The sequence below is a fragment of the Leptopilina boulardi genome, unplaced genomic scaffold, assembly GCF_019393585.1.
Source record: "Leptopilina boulardi isolate dan_hultmark-lab unplaced genomic scaffold, ZJU_Lbou_2.1 LbouV2_66, whole genome shotgun sequence".
In the NCBI taxonomy this organism is placed as follows: domain Eukaryota; kingdom Metazoa; phylum Arthropoda; class Insecta; order Hymenoptera; family Figitidae; genus Leptopilina; species Leptopilina boulardi.
The window spans coordinates 554,465-576,939 of NW_026138012.1; the positions used below are offsets into that span (position 1 = coordinate 554,465).

Genomic DNA, 22,475 nt, shown 5'->3' on the forward strand with positions numbered 1-22,475 from the left:
GCTCATTTCATTTAAATAGTCATATTCGTGTCCCTTGCCAAAAAAAATTATTTGATATAACCTTAGATGAAATTAATTAGTTTATATAGTAAAAAGCAATAATTTTCAATAATTTTTCTACTTAATAGGACATAAAAGATTTTCTCTCTGATAAAATTGATTTTCATAATATTCGCAGAACAAAAAGCAGGCAAAATGTCATAAGTGTCCCCGGAGACATTTTCAATGTTCAAATGAATGAAATGTCGAAAATATAGTGTTTAAACCAATTTAAAAAAATGTTTCGTGAAGTATTAATTCTATATTTAAGGAAAATCAAGTGAGGTAATTAAACTTTATTTTACACAATTTCCAGAAAATGAAAATGATGTGTCCCTTACTTTTATATTTTTACGTTTTGCCGGCAGAATTTCATACTTTTACCTGCTATTTAAATTACCTCATGAGCAAAAAAATTTCTTTACCATCGCATAAGCAGCAGAACACAATAACGAAGTGTGTGAAAGAAACGAAAACGATATTAATATAAATCTGCTCGTTTGTCATGGAAGCAGAAAAAACCGAAACACTTTCGTAATTGAATTTCTGTCAACAGTGTAACGCCTTGAAAATGGTTAGAAAATATTTTGAATTTTATATCAGTATGGAATTTAATGTATTTTTGGATTCTCTTTCGAATGAGACCAACCCCGTCGATATAAGTATAACCGTTTTCATTTTATAAGCGAAAAACGAGCAAAATGTCAACAGTGTAATGGTCATAAGTGTAATGCAAATTTGTATATATGGCTTCAGTAAACGTAATAAATCACAGAGGCCTTCAAAATAAAACTTTTTTCTTTTATCTTGATATCAGAATGGTTTCTAATGTATTTTTGGGCGCTGAACACGATCCCGGATCTTAAAATTGCTTAGCATGTCAGGATTTTGAAAAAAGTGGGGGTAGAAACCTCCAAGAAACATGTTTTTATGGGTGTTTAATATGATTTTTCTCTTTAACCTGACGTGGTAAAAACTTCAAAAAAGTCTTAAATTAAAGCTTAAATCGTGTACTACATGACCCATACACGCAACCCTCCCACCTAATTTTTTTCAATAAAATATACCCGCCCCCACAAAAAAATTTTTTTTTAATTTTTTCGGCGAAATGAATAGATGATTATTTGTTTTATGTTTATAATGTTTAAGGACATAAATTTTGCATTTTGCCTATATAATTTTTAACCCCTTCGCAGTCCAGTTAAAAATCACTTATAAGCCTAATAAGGTTCTAAATAGAGCTTCCAAAAAATTTGATTTCATCCTATTTAAGATTGTTGGGTTCATCTGTCACCAAATTCGAATTCAGCGACCCCGAAAACCCTCAAGAAACAAATTTCGACCGAATCGCATCAGTCTTAAAATAATCCGCCATATTGGGTCGCCATATTGGATCCACCATTTTAAATTTTGAAAATCTGACGTCATATTTGTAATTAGCAACACAAAAAACCCCTAAGTAACGAGTTTTAAGCGAATCGAATCAACTTTTAAATTTTCATGGTCGCCATTTTAGGTCCGCCATTTTGAATATTTTAAATCTGATTTCAAATTCGGATTCAGCGACCCCAAAAACCTTAGTATACTTATCACCAGTCAAATTAAATTATATTTAGTATTAATATTTTATCAAAAATTGACAGAAAAAATTTTTTATAAGTTATGTCGATTTCTGCCAAAAAAAACCGTCTGCAATAAGAAATATATGACTTTAATTTTGTGACCACTATTTATTTTGTTAATTTAACATGCTAAACTGTATAAAAAATTAGTTTCAACCTTAAAATCAAAATTTTCTAACTCAACTTTTCTGGAAGTTGAATTTGACAATTTAAATGAAATGAGCCATATATGATTTTTCCCTTTCATTTACTGGAGCACAGCCATTTAGTGCTGAACCTTTAATGACATTTATATCAGCGCCTGTATCTATGAAAAATTTTGTTGTTTTGTTACATAAATAATCCCCTTGTAATTTGGCTACAGGTGATTCTTCCGGCATTTTAGTCATTGTGTAAAGAGTTGTTTTCCGACGAACTTGTGCCCAGTTTAAATACTTTCTTTAAAAATGTCTTGCTGCAAATCTAGGTCTATCATGTGCAAAGTTGTAGTCTCCATAGTCGTATAAATTTCCGTCGTATTGCTCGGTCCATTTATTTCCACTTTACCCATTGTTTGTATCACGATTATAATTTCTTTTATATTGGTTTCCAAACCCTAAATCGGTACGATAGTTATATAACACTCCTCATATCATGTAAATTTTCTGCCCTATTATTCCAGGGTTTCTACACGGAAAGAATTTCGAGACGTCTGCTATGTCGCTTACCGCGCATGACTTGTACTTCTAGTCCCAGTCACCTGATATACAGGAATCGCGCGAACAGATGTATGAAAGTGGGGGATATCACTTGTCTCGAAAAAATGCACGTCTCATGTGCATAAGTCAAGACAAGAGAAGTTTCGTTAGCATGAGGATCGTGCGTTTGCGTCACCGAGTAGAAAGACACCACGTGAGCATAGGCCCGAACTAACAGTTGCGCCGAAACCAGAACGTTTGATGTCTCGAAAATGCACACCACATGTCCGCACAGCAGACGTCTCAAAATTCTTTCCGTGTAGGGGTGCTCTATGCTGAGGCTCGTACGGCGTTTTTATATTTGGTTTGTTACCCGATTCGAATAAAAAAATCGTGAAAAGAAAACTATTATCTTCGCGATTCAAAAAAATTATTGAAGAAATTTTTTTATATTCCGAAATTTGTGAAATATTCGTCAATTAAGGGGTGTGATATCTAACGGTTTCCTCCTGCAGTTTTCCAACCTATATATACCTGTACGATGTAATCGTTCAATAACGAAGAAATAAACTTCTTGATCATCAATTTCTAGTTCTATTCCCCGATAATATTAACTTGCTGTCCTAAACGGTAAAATGTTTTGTTATGATTATGTCGAATTTCTCGTAATGTTTATTTCCTCATTCCCGAGTTAGCTGAGTTGTAACATGACCCAGTATCGCGTTACCTATATACCGAGTTTAAAGACCTACTCTACTATTCGCAAGGTCTCTCGTTCTTTGCGTAATCTTTTAATGACACGAAATATATTTCATTATATTTATTCTCTTTTTTGAAGAAATTAATTTTTAATATATCAAATCTGCAAAATTTTATGAGTTAAATTAGCAATTTTTTGTATTTAATTCTCTCACTTACCCAAGTGGCTACACACTTCCGGCAAGGTTAAGTCGAGGACATTTCCATTTTTTGAAGAAACCAGAGATTGTCGCTACAAGGGTAGTTACTTTTCCCTATGTTCGACGTTAGCGAACCAAAAATCTACCTAATAACCTGCACTTTAGCTAAACAAAATACAAAAGATATACATATGAGAGATTCTTTTTCAATCGCCCCAGCCCAAAAAAGTCAATGTTCTGGGATTGGCTTCATACTTTAGTAAATTATTGTCCTATATGATAGTAATAAATCCCTAAAATATAAACTCATTAAAAAAATATTTGTAGAAAGAAGAGGGGGTTGAAGTTTTGACGTTAAGGGTAACATTGTCATTTTCAAATCCGTATAACTATGACAAAAGTTAATGCATTTTAATTTATCTATAATGAATTTTATTGCAATTTTCACGTACTTTTAAAAAATGTTTACGAAATTTAAGAAAAAAAAATTTTCACCCCTTTTTTCAAAATCAACCCTTATTTTTCAATTTTCACCCCTACGGGTATTTATTTTTTTTTTAATTTTCATCGGAAAGCTGAGGTTTTTTCCCATGAGCTATGTTTATATTAAAGTGGGACAACAATAATTTTGTGAGAAACAGAATATTAAAGTAGGCGGTGCCGATAACGAGTATACCTTGTAATGATCTAAATTTGTGTTGCCAAAGGATTCGCTCGCCGGATGGGGACCGAGTCCTTGTGTTCACTTAATTTTTACTTGTGGCGTGAAGCGCCATCTATTTTATCCTTATGAAACTATTTGCGTACTATGATTAAAAGGAGAGGTATAGTCAATAACGAGTCTTTATTTAAAACCTTCGAAAGATTGATATATTGTAACAAAAGGAAGTTTAATGAAGGTACAAAGAATATATGTATATAAAGAATATAAAACAATATATAAAAATAATGAATAAACAATTGGCTCGATATAATGCAATAATAACTAGGATGAGTAGGTCATCCGGAGGTCTCGAGTGACTCGACAGCACCGCCCTCTACCGTATTGTTCTGGCCAGTTTCTTTTCTGAAATGATACAAAGTACCTTTAATAATCGCGATCGCGTTCACCAGGAGTTAATCCCGTATAAATCCAAAATGTAAGTTAAGCAATTCACGGCAAACGTAAACTAGAACGTGCACTCTGAGATAATCGTTTCCAGAGAAAACTAGAAGGGAAACGATTGGGTTGAAGAATCAGGTATGTACCTGATACTCTTGCCTGACGTGAACTAGGAACATTAAGGAACATCTCTGGGCAATATCTTAGACCAGGGGGCACCCTGAGTTAAAGATACGGCCCTGAGCTTCGCATCCAGGTGATAGAGATTGCCCCTCTACTCACCTGGGGCGGTGAACGAGAAAGGAAGTACCTATCTCTACGTCCTCTCGCGGGAGCACCCACAGAGAAGTCGCGAAGACGATACTCTAGGTTTGGTAGTGACGTCATACTCGCATCTTCTCGCAGGAGCACCTACAGAGAAGTCGCAAGGATGACGTTCTAGGTACATGAAGGTATCTTCTCGGTCTCTCGCAGGAGCACCTACAGAGAGTCCAAGTTGATAAGGAACAAGGAGGTAAAGTAAGGTTCACTTGACACGGAAGCACCCATAGTCAAGTGTACCATACCTTGCATTACCTGAATTCAATGAGGAGCGCCTCAATTGAGTCCAGGTAGCCAGGAACTAGGAGTGAGATCGCTTCCATCTAGCCAGAGGTGCACCTCAAAGCCAGTCGGAAGACGAACTGAGGAAAAAGGTGCGAGCCGCCAGGTATATACTCTCGCTAGGTAGCCAGAGGCGTTAGCGCGAGGTGGGGGAAGAGAGAGACGCTGCTACTTACGCCGTCTACTTTCTCTCTCTTCGCCGGGCGAGTATTCTTACGATACGCCTATCGTTACAACCTGGAGATCATCTTCGAGGATTTAGGTAGGCACCGCATAATTTAATATTCTGTTTCTCACAAAATTATAGTTGTCCCACTTTCATATTTACATAGCTCATGGGAAAAAACCTCAGCTTTCCAATGAAAATAAAAAAAAAAATACCCGAAGGAGTGACAATTAAAAAATAAGGGTTGATTTTGAAAAAAAAGGGGTGAAAATTTTTTTTTTTTAATTTCGTATACATTTTTGAAAAGTACGTGAAAAATGCATTAAAATTCATTATAGATAAATTAAAATCCATTAACTTTTGCCATAGTTATACGGATTTGAAAATGACAATGTTACCCTTAACGTCAAAACTTCAACCCCCTCTTCTTTCTACAAATATTTTTTTAATGAGTTTATATTTTAGGGATTTATTACTATCATATAGGACAACAATTTACCAAAGTATGAAGCCAATCCCAGAACATTGACTTTTTGGGCTGGGGCAATTGAAAAAGAATCTCTCATATGTACATATTAATGTAGGTTGTGTGTAAAAATGTACCCAATGTAAAAAAAAATTTTCTTAATTCCGTCTTTCCTTTTTTCAAATAAATTTTCAAAAAAAATATGGAGGAAGTATCTCATCAATATTCATTAACTCTGTATTCTACAAATCGGTATTCAATAATTCAATATTCCACAAATCAATATTCAATAAATCAATCCACAAATCAATATCAATCAATATTACAAATCAATTCGATAAAAACCAATATTTTAATCAAACTAAAAGAATTTCTCCCCTGAGAAAATTATTCCACAATTAACACTTTAAGCAACCCCAAACAGCGGGTTATAAACACTGTCTACACTCGAGACCCGTCTGAACTACATTATACTCTGAACAACCCTGCTCTAAGGAGTTGTTCCACCCGTCTCACTCGGAGACTTCATTTTGAAGACTTCGATTTCTTATTAACAATTGGTTTTATTAATTGAGGAAAAGAGTGGGAAAAATAAAATGAATTTAATTGTCGCCAAGTCTCTTCTTTCAACCTTGCAATTTTGGGTAGTGGCGTGATTCACCTTCGATGTAGTAGGCAATTATGTTGCTCAATATGTACATTGATTTATGAACTGATTAAACTTTATTTACGAAACTTTTATTCAAAATGAAGTCCTTTATTTTATATTGAGGTTCTTTACCTTGTATTTCCTAATATTCTCAAAATTTATTTAGCAATACTAAAATAAGGACAGTTACTTGTTTCTTAATTATTTATAAATTAATTTGAAAAACTGTGTTTGTGTTGAATGTTGTTGGATGTTACACAGTAAAAACAAAATCCTCTTTTAAGCTTATAAGTTGTCTTTTTTCAAGATGTAAACGGAAGTAGATCATATTGACTGAAAATCAGTACTCAAAAAATGTTTAAAAAGAATACCCTTATCTTACTATAAGTAAGATGTCATACGAGCTGAAATTTAGCTCTAAGCTTGTTGAAGAACTGAAATTCAGTTAGGTTTTAGACTATCATTTAGTCTTATGTTAAAAGAGGGCTGAAATTAAGCTTCCTTACAGACTGTCTTTCAGCGTTAACCTGGTGTGATAATAATCCTAAATTATGACTTAAAAGCATATTAGAATTTTGATATATATATATATATATATATTTATATTACTTATAACAATTTTTTCTAATTTATAAATTTGCATTATTTAAATGAAAATGACGAGGAACTTTTATATTTAAAAAAATCTTGTCATTTTCATTTTCAATTCTGCAAACTAAATTTAAAAAATAACATTATACGTAATATATATATATATATATATATATATATATATATATATATATATATATATAAAGTTAGGAATTAACAGTTTAGAATAATTTAAGCTCTTCCAACAAGTTCCACACAGTTTTGTACTTTTGGTAATATTTAGCGACTTTTTTTCTAAATAGTATAGCTGAGACAAAGGTGAAAGATATGCGTGCTTTGCTGGAATATTCGATATTAAAAACCCAGTAAAAAAACCCATTCTTGTGAATTATAAATGAATAAAACCAAAATTAAAACACGAGAAAATCATTTCTCAACCACGCTTCACTGTACGCGTACGCTATGGCGTTTTCACAACAGACGTTTTGCCTGTGACGTCACAACTACCACTTTAAGACTCGGCGGACTGACACCCAGCTCAAGTAAAGACTTTTAAAAAGTCACTGTCGTCTTTTTTTTACTTAAGACCAGTGAATTAAATATCAGTCGAATTATAAGCTTATTTATAGTAAGAGAACCACTAACTCTTATTTTAAGCTAATTTTCATTATTAAATAAAGTTTCTTGCTTAAAATAAGTTAAAAATTAAAGTAAGCTTACATTCGGTTTCAGATTTTGTTTTTACTGTGTAAAATACATTTATTAATAGTGAAAAAAAGATACATGAATTAAGAGACTTGATACGACATATTAATCATGCCATGGACATGAGCAAGTCAACTGAACTGGGAACGGATGATGCGCATTTATTTAGAATAATATAAAGGATAATCGAGAGCACGAATAGATTTGGATTTCCAACATAGCATTTCGATCTTTCGGTAACATTTGGCTAGAGGTTTCGTGAGTATATCTGCAAGCATAAAATCTGTCCTAGTATAATTTATTGTTATTTCTTTATTTTCCACTAACTCTCGTGTGAAGTGAAACCTAATGTCTATGTGTTTACTTCTTTTGTAAAACATATAGTTTTTCGACAATTCGATAGCACTTTGATTATCACAGAACACTCTAATTGGAGATTCCGCACGTTGATTAAAACCCATATCACTTAAAAGTCTTTTCACGTAAAACACTTCGCAGGAGACTTCCGACAGGGCTATATATTCCGCTTCCATGTTGGATAGTGCGACTGATGCTTGCCTTTTTGATTTCCAACTAATAGGTCCTCCCGATAAAATTACTACATTGCCAGAACATGATTTTCGGTTGTCGATGTCGCCAGCCCAATCTGAGTCCATGTAAGCTTGAAGGTTTTCCTCGTCTTTAACGTAGGTGATGCCAAGATGAGAAGTTGCTTTAAAATACCTTAAAACGCGCTTTGCAATAATCCAGTGCTCTTTTCCAGGATCGGAACAATAACGACTCAAAACGCTGGCCGCGAATGTAATGTCTGGTCTCGTTAAGACCGCCAATTAATTCTCTGTAAGGTTTGTTGCGCATCTCGCTCCTTTCATCATCCGTTTTTGGGATCATTTCTTTGGAAATTTTTGTAGATAGATCATTCGGTGTCAATACTTCTTTTGCGTTTTGTATGTTAAATTTCTCGATTAATTCTTTAACATATTTCTCCTGTGACAGGTGCATTTTCCAGTTGATCCTTCTCGTTCCACTTTGATTCCAAGAATAGTGTTAATTTCACCCAAATCCTTCATTTTGAATCTTGACATTAATTTTGCTTTAATCGCGTTCAACATATCGATTTTTTTGCTGCTAGTATTAAGTTGTCAACGTACACGACAATAATGACTCTGTCTTCGCCTTTATCGAAAACATAAACACATGGTTCCACTGCAGTACGCTTTCCACCGATTTAAAAAAAAACTGCCAAGTTCACTTTACCACTCGTAACTCGATTGTTTTAAACCGTAAATAGATTTGAGTAACTTGCACACTTTTTGTTCTTGTCCAATTTGAATGAACGTTTCTGGTTGTTCCATGTACACTTCATCATTTAGGTGACCTTGAAAATAAGCGGAGATTACATCTATTTGGTAAATGAACATTTCTTCACTTACAGCTGTTGCGAGTAACGTGCGGATTGTTTCGTATCTTGCTACGGGTAAGAAAATTTCGTTATAGTTCACTCCTCGTTCTTGTGAGTAACCGCGTGCTACCAACCTTGCCTTGTGTTTTTCGATTTCGTTATTTTGATTAGTTTTTGTTTTAAATACCCACTTACTTGATAACAGGTTTTTATTTTTAGGTCTGTCAACAAGGATCCAGGAGTTGTTTTCTTTTAAAGAATCGAATTCACTTCCCATGGCGGTTAGTCGTGAGTTTTTGTCATCTTGTTCCAAAGGCTTCACTTAGGGTTCTGGGGTCACAGCTCTTAGATTGGTAAACCTTCTTTGGTCTGCCAGGTTTTCCTGTCTTCTCAAATGTCGGCGGACGACCCACTCCTCGCTTTGGTTCAATGATTGCCGCTTCATGATTTCGAAGGTTTTCTTGTCCAATGTTGACTTCGTTTTGGTCTTGGATTTCTTCTTGAGAAATTTCTTTGTCTTCGTCCTGACTTTCCGCTCGAGAATTCTCTTCAACTTCGCTGTCGATTTCTTGGTGGGAATTTTCTATGTTTAAGTTTTCGACGGTGATTTGATCACTTTTCTCGTTATCGGCTTCCAAAGGCGATAGGCTTTAGATTCATTAGAGTAACCTACCAACACATATTCGTCGCCTTTCTGTTGGAATTTTCTTCTTTACTTCCTATTGTTCTAAAATATCCGACGTATGGTTTTCGATAAGTCTATACTTCCAAGGGGGTAATGGCATTAAGACATTTCGTAGCACTTCTGTTTCTGAGATATGTAGCTGACAAGTAAACCTACCCAAGTGTCTCTCACCGATCTTAATAAAACTTGGTATACTTGTTAAGCATCGAAAAATAGTAGATACATGTTTTTTTATAAGTGCCCATATGTCGATTTAAGGGTAGAAACCACCCTCACAATGTTTAAAATATAATTAATTTGCCTAGTAGTAATAAGACGAAGAAACTCATTAAATAATAAAATTGACTTTTCTATTCATAGCCAAATCAAAAAACATATATTTATATAACTTACTGAACGTAGTTTTTGACATTCTAAATTGTTTAAACAAATAAACAAAAATTTCAAAAAATTTTAAAACTATTTATGCTATTCGATTCAGCGACAAAAATTAAAAAGTTTTTGTATCTGTCACTTTTTTCTATAAATTTTATTTTGTTTATAAAAAAGGTTATAAACAAATTACAAACTATTCAAGAACCTTAATTACCAGAATTTAGTGCAAGCTTTTTAAGTTTAATTAAGTACTAAAATCACAGGTACGGAATAAAAAATTTACATGTGCCGTTTTTTAAATTAATATTTCTAGATATTGTTTAACAATAATTGTTTAAACAAATAAACAAAAATTTCAAAACTATTTATGCTAATCGTTTCAGCGACAAAAATTAAAAAGATTTTGTATCGGTAATAAAATTCTGGTAATTAAGGTTCTTAAATAGTTTGGAATTTGTTTATAACATTTTTATAAACAAAATAAAATTTATAGAAAAAAGTGACCGATACAAAATCTTTTTAATTTTTGTCGCTGAATCGAATAGCATAAATAGTTTTAAAATTTTTTGAAATTTTTGTTTATTTGTTTAAACAATTCAGAATGTCAAAAACTACGTTCAGTAAGTTATATAAATATATGTTTTTTGATTTGGTTATGAATAGAAAAGTCAATTTTATTATTTAATGAGTTTCTTCGTCTTATTACTACTAGGCAAATTAATTATATTTTAAACATTGTGAGGGTGGTTTCTACCCTTAAATCGACATATGGGCACTTATAAAAAAACATGTATCTACTATTTTTCGATGCTTAACAAGTATACCAAGTTTTATTAAGATCGGTGAGAGACACTTGGGTAGGTTTACTTGTGAGTTGATCATTTCGGCCCACAACGAATTTGGGAATTTTGCTTGCAGCATTAGACAACGTGCCATTTCTACAAGCGTTCGATTGGCCCGCTCGGCCACTCGGTTTTGTTGCGGCGTATATTCAACACTTAACTGGTGAATAATTTCTTTTCCTTTCAGAAAGTTCTTAAACTCGTTTGACAAATACTCTTTTCTGTTGTCTGTGTGTAACTTTTTAACTTTCTGACTAGTATGTTTTTCAGCTCGGTATTTATATGATTTCGTTTCGTTGCAGTAACTGCCGTAGAACCGTCTTTCCTATTTATAAAAGCTCGATTTTTCTCAAAAGTGACTGTATAGTCGTTTCCAGTAACACTCGAAACTGATAATAAATTGTTTCGGAGATCAGGAACGAATAAAGTATCTTTCAATTTCACGGAATTCACTGTGCATGTATTTACTTTAGTATTCAAGTTCACATCACCAGCTCCAGGAGATTCAACCACATGTTTTGAAGCTGTGTGCACTTTTGATTTGTTATTTTCGTTCAGGAAACAAAATTTTTGCTCGTTATTACACATGTGTTTTGTTGCGCCACTATCGAGGAACCACACTCCAGATTTTTCTTTGTATTCAGCACTGCAAGCAATTGCAATCATCGCATGACTCATATTTGTTTCAGAACGGTTCGATTTTTCTCGACAAAAACTACTTTTATGCCCGAATTCACCACAATTAAAACACCTAACATTAAACTTGCGCGCGTTTCCTTCAAAGTTATTTTCATTTGAACTATAGTTTGGTTGTTTACCTTTTCCGAAGTTATGTCGTTTCGATAATAATGCGTCACTTTTATCTTTCTTATCGTTTGTTTTCGAATTTTTATCATTTTGTCTACCTTCCTCTTCAATAAGCTTCACTTTTAAATTTTCAAGGGATGGAATGTCGTCTGGCGACTCAATTGCAATACAGAAGTTTTCAAATTCGTCTGGTAAAGAACCCAACAACATTATCGACAGTAGTTCAGGATCAATTTTAATTCCTGCTTACTCAAGTTGCTTTGCTTTATGGGTAAATTCGTTAACATACTGCGTGATGCTGTCACTTGGTCTTTTTTCTAGTCGTATTAACTGTTTGTACAAAACAGCTTTTCTCACGGGACCTCGAGATTCATACACTGACTTTAGGGAGTCCCATGCTTCCTTCGACGCTGCAACTCTTTTTACGTGATTAAGCTGGCCATGAGTAATGCTCAGAGTTTTCAATGATTGTGCTTTAGCATCCTTTTTGACCCAATCTCCGGCGTTTTCCGCTGGCCTCTCTTCGGTGCCGTCGACTTATGACCACAATTCTTTGTTGAACCTAATTTTCACTATTCACAACTAATATGCGACCCTGGGCCCATAAACTGTTGGATAAATAAGGATTTCGATCGGCCATAAACTATGAAAGGACGATTTCAGGTTAAAATACATTTATTAATAGTACAAAAAAGATACATGAATTAAGAGACTTGATACGACATATCAATCATGCCATGGACATGAGCAAGTCAACTGAACTGGGCACGGATGATGCGCCATCTATTTAGAATAATATAAAAGAAAATCGACAGCACGAATAGATTTGAATTTCCAACAGAAACTGACTGACCCATTTATCCCAAGATTTAGAAAATTTCCTAAAATTCGGGGTAAATGGGGACAGCATAGTTTCTGAAAAAGGTTTAAGAAAAAAGTTTTCTTAAGTATATTACTGTATTAACACGAACTACCGAAAATCGTGTATACCTAGAAATAACATCCAGTCATTTTATCCCATGAATCATTTATATGTTTTTTTATTACAAAATAAGTATAATTCCACGTATATAATCATTGTTTATATACTTTTTAATAACTATACACAATGATTAATATTAATTACTCTGGCGATTTTGATTTACCGAAAGTTAACCCAGCTGGTTTAAGTTTCGGTTATCTTTTGGTTTCTTCAAAAAAGTCTTGATAAATCGACTAAATATAAAGGAAAAATGCATTTTGATGCGTAAATAGATGATTATAGAGTTGATTATTATCAAAAATACAATATATAATGTAATAAATAATAAAGTTAAAGATAAAGTTTGGCTTAACTTTTTAACTAAGCTAAAATCAAGCTATTCTAATTTTTTCATTACCGTATGCGGTCGGTAAGGTAGTTTTTTTTCAACTTTTCAGGCAATATTAAAATTCAACAAAATATTAATTATTTTTAACTAATTAAGTACTAATAATAATTGCAATTGATATGCTTTGTATTTCTTTATTAATATAAACTTATTTTTAGTTCAGATTATATTGATTAAGAGTGTTCAACGGTCTCTGAAATTAGAATAGCTTGATTTTAGCTTAGTTAAAAAGTTAATATTAATTATTTTTAATTAATTAGTACTAATAATAATTGAATTTAATGTACTTTGCATTTCTTTATAAATATAATCCTTTTTTTTGTTCAGATTATAATGATTAATGTAAAATTTAAAAAAAGTCCATTGAATACTAGATGAGAATTCATAGGCCAAACTTTATCTTTAATAAATAATTATTTATTACATTATATATTATAATTTTGATAATAATCAACTCTATAATCATCCATTTACCCCTCAAAATGAATTTTTCCTTCATATTTAGTCGATTTATCAATTCTTTTTTGAAGAAACCAAAAGATAACCGAAAGTTAACCGAAACTTAACTCAGCTGGGTTAACTTTCGGTAAATCAAAATCGTCAGGGTATTATTAATTACCATGGGACTAAATGTCCCGTCAGTACTTCTAGTGTTAAAGGATGAAAAATCTTGAAACAAATATGTAATATGGCGGACGAACTTGAATATTTTCTTATAAATTGATTCAATTGACATATTTTATCACGGATTTGAAAAAAATAGTCTTAAAAATCATACAAAATTTTTTTTCTTATTCCTTATGATTTCCATAACACATATACATTTGAATTTTTTATTTTTGTCAATTTGGTTAATAATAACAAGCTGTCCCCATTTACCCCGAGTTTTCAAATTCTTAGGGTAAATGGGAAATTTTGTTTGATTTTTAAGTTTGTTTTATTTCAATTTAATTTTGATTAATGGAAGTTAAAAAAATACAAAAAAAATCTTCCACTACTCCAAAATGTATGAACCTCTTTAGATTTACTAAGAGTGGAGTATAATTTTGAAAAGAAATAGTAGGAATGATTGTCTCGTTTATATAGTTGCGATTGAACTTTTAAATTACTTGTAGGACAAACACTGAAGCTAAAGGTACTGTTAATAGCGCATTTATCTTTTATACATATACAGAATATTTGACATTACTTTCAAATATCGCTTACAAATGTCAGATACTAATTTAAAATTACTTTGATATTAAATGCACGGTTTTCTAAACTTAGAAATTGTAATTTCAATTGTAGACAAAAATTATTGATTTGAATGTAACTTTGCATCTCTACACTGAAAAAAATATTTCGTTAAAGCCCTTAAATTAAATGCATTTACTTCAGATACTTTTGTTACCCTATTTAATCTGAGAAATAATTTTTTTTCCTTTACATTTGTTCTCGCCATTTACAAAATTCATGGATTAAAAAAAATTAGCTACTACTAATATTGGCTAACTATTAGCTTCGCTATTAGCATTGACCTTTTATTCACTTCAAGTGACATATCTTTGAAGCGTTAATGTGCGCCTTCTTTCTGTAACATATGGCTTTCAAATCGTGTGTTGTGCATCAAAAAATAAGACGATTTCCTACGTTTTAAGGGGGAGTGACACCTTTGACCCGAAATAAGATCGATTTTTTGCTTAAATGATATTTTATGATGTGTAGAATAGAAATTATATTATGAGAAGCGATTTTGAAGTTATTTTATGTAAAAAAATTGAAATATGCAGAAGATGTTCAAGAGCTATAGGCATCAAATTGAAACTTTTTTAAAGTATAAATATATTTTCGTGAACTTAAAAAGTTAACTAATAAAGTCCCTGAAACCAAATTTTGTTTACTTTATTCCTGTGTCATAAAAAAATTCATGAAAAACAGGTTGAAAAGAGACCTCAAAGGTGTCCCCCTTAAGCATAATTGTGCTCGCATAAGAAAATACAATTTCCTCTATTTGTATGTGGAACTGCTGTCCAGTGTCGGAAAGATTCGGACTCCTATTGGGTGCTGACATGGAGACGTGTCCTAAAGCAAAATGGCGTAATTTGAATAACACTTTTAGTGATTTTACACGGGGGACAGTATAGAAAAACATGCATAAAAATATAAAAGAAATCTTATTATTGTACAAGTTTCTTTCTCAAATCCAGGTACTGCGCTACATGTGCAACAAATTGGTTGTATATTTTTTATATGATGATATGATATGATAATTAACAATGAGAGTTTAACTATACTTGCAACTGATACAATCAGTTATCCAAAACTAGTTACATTTTTCAACTCCAGAAGGCATATCTTTGAATGTCAGATCCCAAAACTGGAGCTAAAGACATCGTTCTATGTCCAATCTAATATGGAAGAGGGGAGAACCCATTCTACTACTTTCGTGTTGGGATAGTAGCGGTTAACATAGTTGCAAAAAACTCAATTATTCCTTTCACTTGACTTTTATTAACATAATCTATATGTTAATAGGTATCCAGAACTAAGTGCAAAAATTGGACAGTTAATGGATAATTATGTATTGGCACTTCGAAGTAAGGATGAAACACCAGGATTATTTTTAGCCATGCCTATGGAAGCAGAAGCAGCAATTTTAGATAAATTTCAAGCTGAAGTTACTAGTAAACAACAAGGTAATGTACCTATATATACTACTGAATATTTATAATATTTTGTGTTACACTTGCTTCTAGGTTTAAGCCTATTGGGTAAATTACCTGTTAAAGACGGATGTTAATTAACAAAAAAAAATAAAGATAGATAATTTAAAGAGAAATAATAAATATTTAGAAAGAATACTAATTTTTATTATTCAACAATTCCGCTTATTTGGAAAGCGTAAATTGCTCTTCGCTAAACAAGTTAGAAGAAGGTAGTGGACTGTCACCCAGAAATATTATTCGTTCAATAAACCCGAATAGACGGTATTTTATTGAAAATGATTAACAAAAAGAAATGAGATAAAAACATATAAAGGTGATTAAATAAATCGAAACTTGAATTAACATAAAACCAGATTACATTTATTCACTCAACCCCCAAACAGTTTACATTTAGTTTCCCAATTGATTTTTAATAGAAAAAGTTTACAATTTAAATAATATTTACTTTAAGCTACTTGATTAACAAAATCAAGTCTCACAAAAATATCATTTATTGCAAGCACAATAAAGAGTTCAATAATAAAAGAAATGATTTTAACAGCAAGAAAATAATTCGTGTATTTGAAGTAAGTGTGATAGTGTATGTTTTATGTATATAAATGTATATAATTCCAGAGAAACTCACCAAAATGATAATAAAATAAATGATACCGAAAAGTATCTAATTACTTTTCAACGCTTGAGAATTTGACCTTCGTATTTTATATATATGATTCACAAACATGCGGAAGTATATTTTTTCTTTCTCTGTTCTCCTTAAATTTCCTTTTATTAAACTTGTAATAAATATTGACTTGAAAACAATTATTTTAATATTTCAAAAATCCGCTTATTAAAAATTCAGAAGTTTGGGTTCACCAAACCTGAATTTTCCAAACAGTTAATTTTGAGATATAAACAATTGTTGTAAAAATAAAAGAATCACTTTCTGAATTTAAATGTAATTTGCACTTTTAACATTTATGACTCTTAAATAATAATTGAATATTTATATTTTTCTTTTCTTTTTAAAACGATCTTTTATAATTCAATAGATTTCACTAATTGTAGAATATCTACTTGTATTTTATTGATAAATTCAACACTTTCAACCCTTACTACGGGGAACAAACAGAACCTCAACCACTCTCAGTGGGAGTAAAACTTAATAATCATCCGCCTTTTTGTGGGAAACACATCCGCTCTGCGGGAAAAACAAAATAAGACTCCTCGAAGAATAATTCGGTGGCAACGATCACTCCCTGTTGGTATGTAATTTTAAGTGGTGGGAGGGTTGATTTTGCAATCAACACCTCGTTGTTTTTAGCAAACTTGCATTTTATTAGTGGCGTGATCGGTTCAACCACCTGAATTACCTTTATGATTTCTTATGTTTCCCAATTTTCCAAATTAATGTGGCAACTTTTATACATGTAAGTCCCACAATTAGCGAAATCGATTGACAATTTAGTTCAAATTAATTCGCAATATTGAGTTCAATAATCTGACATCATTTGCGAAATAACCGTTGATATAGGAATTAAATAAATAAAAAAAATGAAGTTATAAATAGTTGTTAAAGTAATTAGAAATATTATTTGAATATTCTAGTATAAGAAACTTAAATATGTGTGTGTGTTTGTGTTGTATATGTATTTGATATATAACTGACAAATAGTTGTAACATTAATTAAATAAATATTATTTTAAATAAATAATATTTAACAAAAAAAATTTTAAAATTACGGAAATCCGTCCGTAACATTACCAAATAATAAAAAGTGATCAGGAATCATTTAAAAATTTAAATCTATACTATTTAAGTGAAAAGAGAAAATCTTCGACGAAAAGAGACAATGATAGTCTAGACGCAAATTTATTTCATTAAATTAAGGACCGCAGCCAAACTACTATAAACAGTAGCCATTTCTTCAGGGAAAAAATAGCCTGTAATCTGCTGACGTTTCCTCAGGAATGAGGGTCAGCTACAGAGAATATGAGGTTTCTACTTCCTCTTCACATTTTCTACATTTTGAATCATCAGGAAAATCCATTTTATGTCTGTGATAGCGTAAAGGAGCAGTCACAACACGACTGCATGCGGGAAGATGGGTAAGGGGCGGCAAGAGTCTAAGCAAGAAGAAAAACATGAATTTTCTTTTTCGCTCACACTTATCCCGCCCCCTTGCCCCGTTTTTCAGCAAGCAGGCAGGTGAGCTGTGACTGTACCATTAGTCCCCGTGATGGGTTAAAAGGCCAGTAATAGTTTTTCTCATATTTCCTATTGAGTGTTTGAAATTCCGACGCTATTGTTAGTTCTATATTATTTGCACTAAGTGTCTTGATGATTATTCGTCATATGTGTTTAAATCTCGGATGGATGGATGATGTAAATTATCTGCCACGTCTCGTTGATGTTAAACGTACCACTTTTATATCCAAACTAAGCATTCTTAATCTACACAGGGCTCTCAGTCCCCAACTTCCCTCACTTGGGTAGTCAATATATCGGAATCAATGGCTGTCCCACATCCTTTGTTATAAACAAATGGCTTTTTAAACCTAATGGCTTAAGGATTATAATTGCCTTCTTATCTGGCTCTCTTGTGTATATAACTTTCCTTATTGAAAATTAGAAAAATTATATCTAATATAATATTCAAAGTTAGGAATATTTATTCTAAACTAATCTTATATTTTTATTACTCTTATTCAAATGCAATTCTAAACAATATGTTTTAAATTATTTCCACTGTTAGTCTTAGTACATATCGTCGCAGCTTTATTATCGCATTTTAAAGTCGTCGGGAAAAAACTTCCCTTATAAAGCAAACATTTATTTATTGCAATGATTTCCGGACAAGCTGACTCATTGCCGCCACGTATTTGGCTTCATAGGTTGACAAAGCGGCATACGTTTGATTATTTGCTCACCAAGCCATCGTGTCAACAAACAGACGTAACAAATAACCACAAGTTTTTAGTCGGATCAATCTCATATGTAACAAATTCATTTAACGCGTAAGCTATATCTAGTCGAGCAGCTTCAGGTAGATATAAGAGCTCTTCCAATCGTTTCTCTATAACGAATGTCAAAGGATTTTTCGTTAGTTTCGTAACTATCGTATTCGAGGGGAAATTCACTTCAGAAATTACGATTTCCTGATTTTAGAATTAAAGGAATAGTTTAAGAAATTTTCGAAATCTATTTATTGATTATTCTATTAATGATTAGTATTTCATAAACTATAAATATTATAGATTCTTTAGAAGAATAAAAATGATTTAAAAAATTATTTTTTAAATGCGCTTTCAAATAGTGCGTGATTGTTATTGATATATTTAATAAACTTATAAACATAAAAAGTCAATCAAAATCGATTTTTTACCAAGCTAATACAAAATTTCATTTTAATATACACTAGCGATAATTCTGATTTTATTCTACAATATTTATTGTAAATTGTTTCTCTTTTTTCAATTGCTACTAAATTCTATGTAAGGAAAACTGGTGAGGTCCTTACCACTTTTCCTAACGAATACCCTACTTTTTAAAATCATATAGTATTCAAATTTGTAAATCTAAAAATATATTTTTAATTGAATATAATTAATTAGTACTATTAATTGATTATTTAATTAAATATATAATCGAACTGATCTTCGTATTTATCAAAGCCAAAACGAATGTTAAATCGTTTCAGCGATCTCCGTAATCAAACATTTAAAAATCTAAACCGGTTATATATTCGGAAATGTGCATTGATTGAGTGCATTTTTGTAAGATTGGGAGTGACATGAGATGCTTTATTCTTTGTTTTTGAGAAAAATTGTCACGAATTTATAATTAAAAATTTTTATGTAGTATGTATGTATGTTTTGCTCTACTAACTCAAAAAAAAGCCAGCATTGATCCATCACACTCTGAATTTTTTTAATAAAAAAAACTACCCTTAATCTGAAGAATCAAACTTAGGAGGTAAAACAATAAAATAACTGATTAAAAAAGTTTATAACCAGGTATTTTTACTCCAGCAATGAGCATTTCTGGCTTTGTTTCCGCATTGCTGGAGTAAAAATACCTGGTTATAAACTTTTTTAATCAGTTATTTTATTGTTTTACCTCCTGAATTTGATTCTTCAGATTAGGGGTAGTTTTTTCCATTTAAAAAAATTCAGAGGGTGATGGATCAATGCTGGCTTTATTTTTTGAGTTAGTTGAGCAAAGTTTCGTAGATGTAAAATTCGGTTTTTTTAAAAAATAAGTTGATTTATTTTTTATCTCCGAAGTGTGACTTTGTCCGTTTAAGGGTGGTTTTGGTCGATTTAAAAAAAAACTGAGGGTGATGGAGCAATTCTGAGCTCAGATTCGGTTTCAGCGGTCCAAAATTACTATAGGAAATATATGTCTAGTTCAAGAAACAGACAACTTTTTTTTTGTGTGCCTGTGTAATAATTAAATTCTTAAATCATAACAAGTCTTATTTGTAACAAAGTCATTAGCTACGCCATAATTACAGTCATGTATGAAATTATTAACATTTTTTTCATTTTCTATTTCCATTTTTTAATATTACATAATAAAGGAACCCAAGCAGCACGGTGTATCCCCTCAACATCCCTTGAATATCACCGTGGAATATTTCCATGATTTTCTAAGAAAACCAAAAAATATATATATATATATCCAAGTAATATTGGGAGAATATTCCAGTGATATGGATGAAATATTCCACGGTTATATTAAATTAATTTTTTTTAATCTTCGTGATTATTTAAATAACAATTTATAACACAATTCCATGATTTCAACAACTTTAAAAAAGTGGTTCATTTCATGACAATATTTAGCTTCTTCATCTTGATTAATAGCACTTATACTATTAGTTTTAACAAATTAAAAAATTAAATTTTTTGTGAAAAATAATGCCAGCAATTCAATTCTGACAAAAATCAATTAAAATTTCTATATAGGAAAAAGTGATTTAAAATATTTCAATTAAAAAATAAGGAGAAATGTAAAACATATCGAATTAAAAAGAAAAAAATTGACAAAGATGGTCAGTTAAAAAATAAAATTAAATGTAAGGAATATCGTAAAAGTATTTAAAAAAATTAAAAACGATGTGATGTTAAAAATTGAAGATAAGAAAAATGATAAATAATTGCAATCAAAAAATATGGATAAATGTAAAAGATATCGAAAACTGAACACGGTGCGCCTGAACTGGATTTGAATCAAAAGTCTTTGCAATTGAAAAATTCTTTTTGATTATGAATCAGTAGTGTTCCCTGATTAAAAAAATCCAAAAACGAAAATCATCCGCGGAGGGCTTTTCAAGAAAAGTGACTTTGAATATTTCAGTATACGGGATGTGTATAAAATTTCTAATTAATAATATTACTATATCGAATTTTGTCATTCTCAAAGCGCAAAAAAGTGAACAAAAACGTAAGAAAAAAACTCGCTTATTTTTGGAAATGATTTAAATTATTTCGATTATTTGAATTGATTTAATTAATTAAATTAATGAATTCAAACATGTAAGCTATTATAACTACAAACAGACCGCAAAAGCTTTTCAGAGTAATCTGGATGATTTACAGAAACTTTGTTTTTTTCCCAGGTTGTCTTGAAATCAAAGTGCACAGACTCCATTGCCTGCTCGCTAAAAAATCCTAAACCTACGCCTTTTATTGCGCAAAACTGTTCGATGTGAAAGAAAACGGCATGAACTTTAGGTGTTACATTGACACCTGAATACACGTAACTTTTTTTGAAAGCTTGTATACACTCAGAGTAATCTTCTTTAAGGTCATTTCCAAAACACGCGGATGTCACTCTTCTGAAGTCATCAAAGACTTTCACGTATTTCATCAACCCTAAATTTTTCTTGCCACGTAGAATGTCCACGTTTTCGAGAAGTTTTTTACATGAATTTCCCTTAAAGGCGGGACTGCCGTGTGTGATTTCCCGTTGAACATAACAAGCTTCTGCCCAGGCCAAAGATTCAGTTTCAAACTCTTTGAGTATATGAGTAAACACTGTATTGACCACACCAAGCAATAGGTGTAACTCTGGTGGTGGGATAATTTCCAAGAAATCTTTATCTTCAGTAGTTGTAATAAGCGGGGGATGGATGCAATTGAAAAAATTTTTCGCTTGATCTTTCAGGGCTCCTGCAGCACGCCATTTCTCTTAGTTTTCTAGAACATTTCTAGAGGATCTCATATGCCCAGAGACGTGAAGACTATCCTTTTTTGCGTAACACCATGTGCATGGAAACGAACTGCTGTGCGACATGATTCCTACCAAAATATTTGCCAACTTTAAATCGGTTGCGATCGTACCATCGAAGGCTGAAATATTCAATTTGGTCCAAAGTTGAGATATATTTTCATAGTTTTCCTGAGAATTGGAAGCTAATGCCAATATGACCAATTTCTTGACGCCAGAATCCTTGAATCTTTTCGCAGCCACCCCTTGATCATATTTTGAGCGCCCAGTCTTGCACACCATGTTGACATCAGACGTAGCTTGCACTGAAAGACATATCTTTAAGAAACCACCTCCCCCATCAATACCCAATTTTAGATGCTCTTCTGAAACGTGTCGTTGTTCTTTTATGTGCTGAATAAAAGTAGGAATATCATTACAATAAATAAAAGAGATAAATGTGAAGCTGTAGTATCTTCATTTTCGTTAAATTTTTGTTTAATTACAGACGATAGGATTTGGCTCTGCATCTTTGAAGGTGTTTGTAATATACAATCTGTGAGATTTTGAAATC

General features: G+C 31.9%; 1 protein-coding gene across 2 annotated transcripts in view; it reads left to right on the forward strand.

The window, feature by feature from the left end:
- The window catches only part of LOC127290437 (amyloid-beta-like protein), a 694,733-nt gene that overhangs the window by 460,256 nt on the left and 212,002 nt on the right, over positions 1-22,475 (forward strand). For both annotated transcript variants that reach the window (XM_051318992.1, XM_051318991.1), the window contains exon 12: positions 15,515-15,675. In XM_051318992.1, coding sequence (XP_051174949.1) covers positions 15,515-15,675 — 161 coding nt within the window. The remainder of the gene's footprint in view (positions 1-15,514; positions 15,676-22,475) is intronic.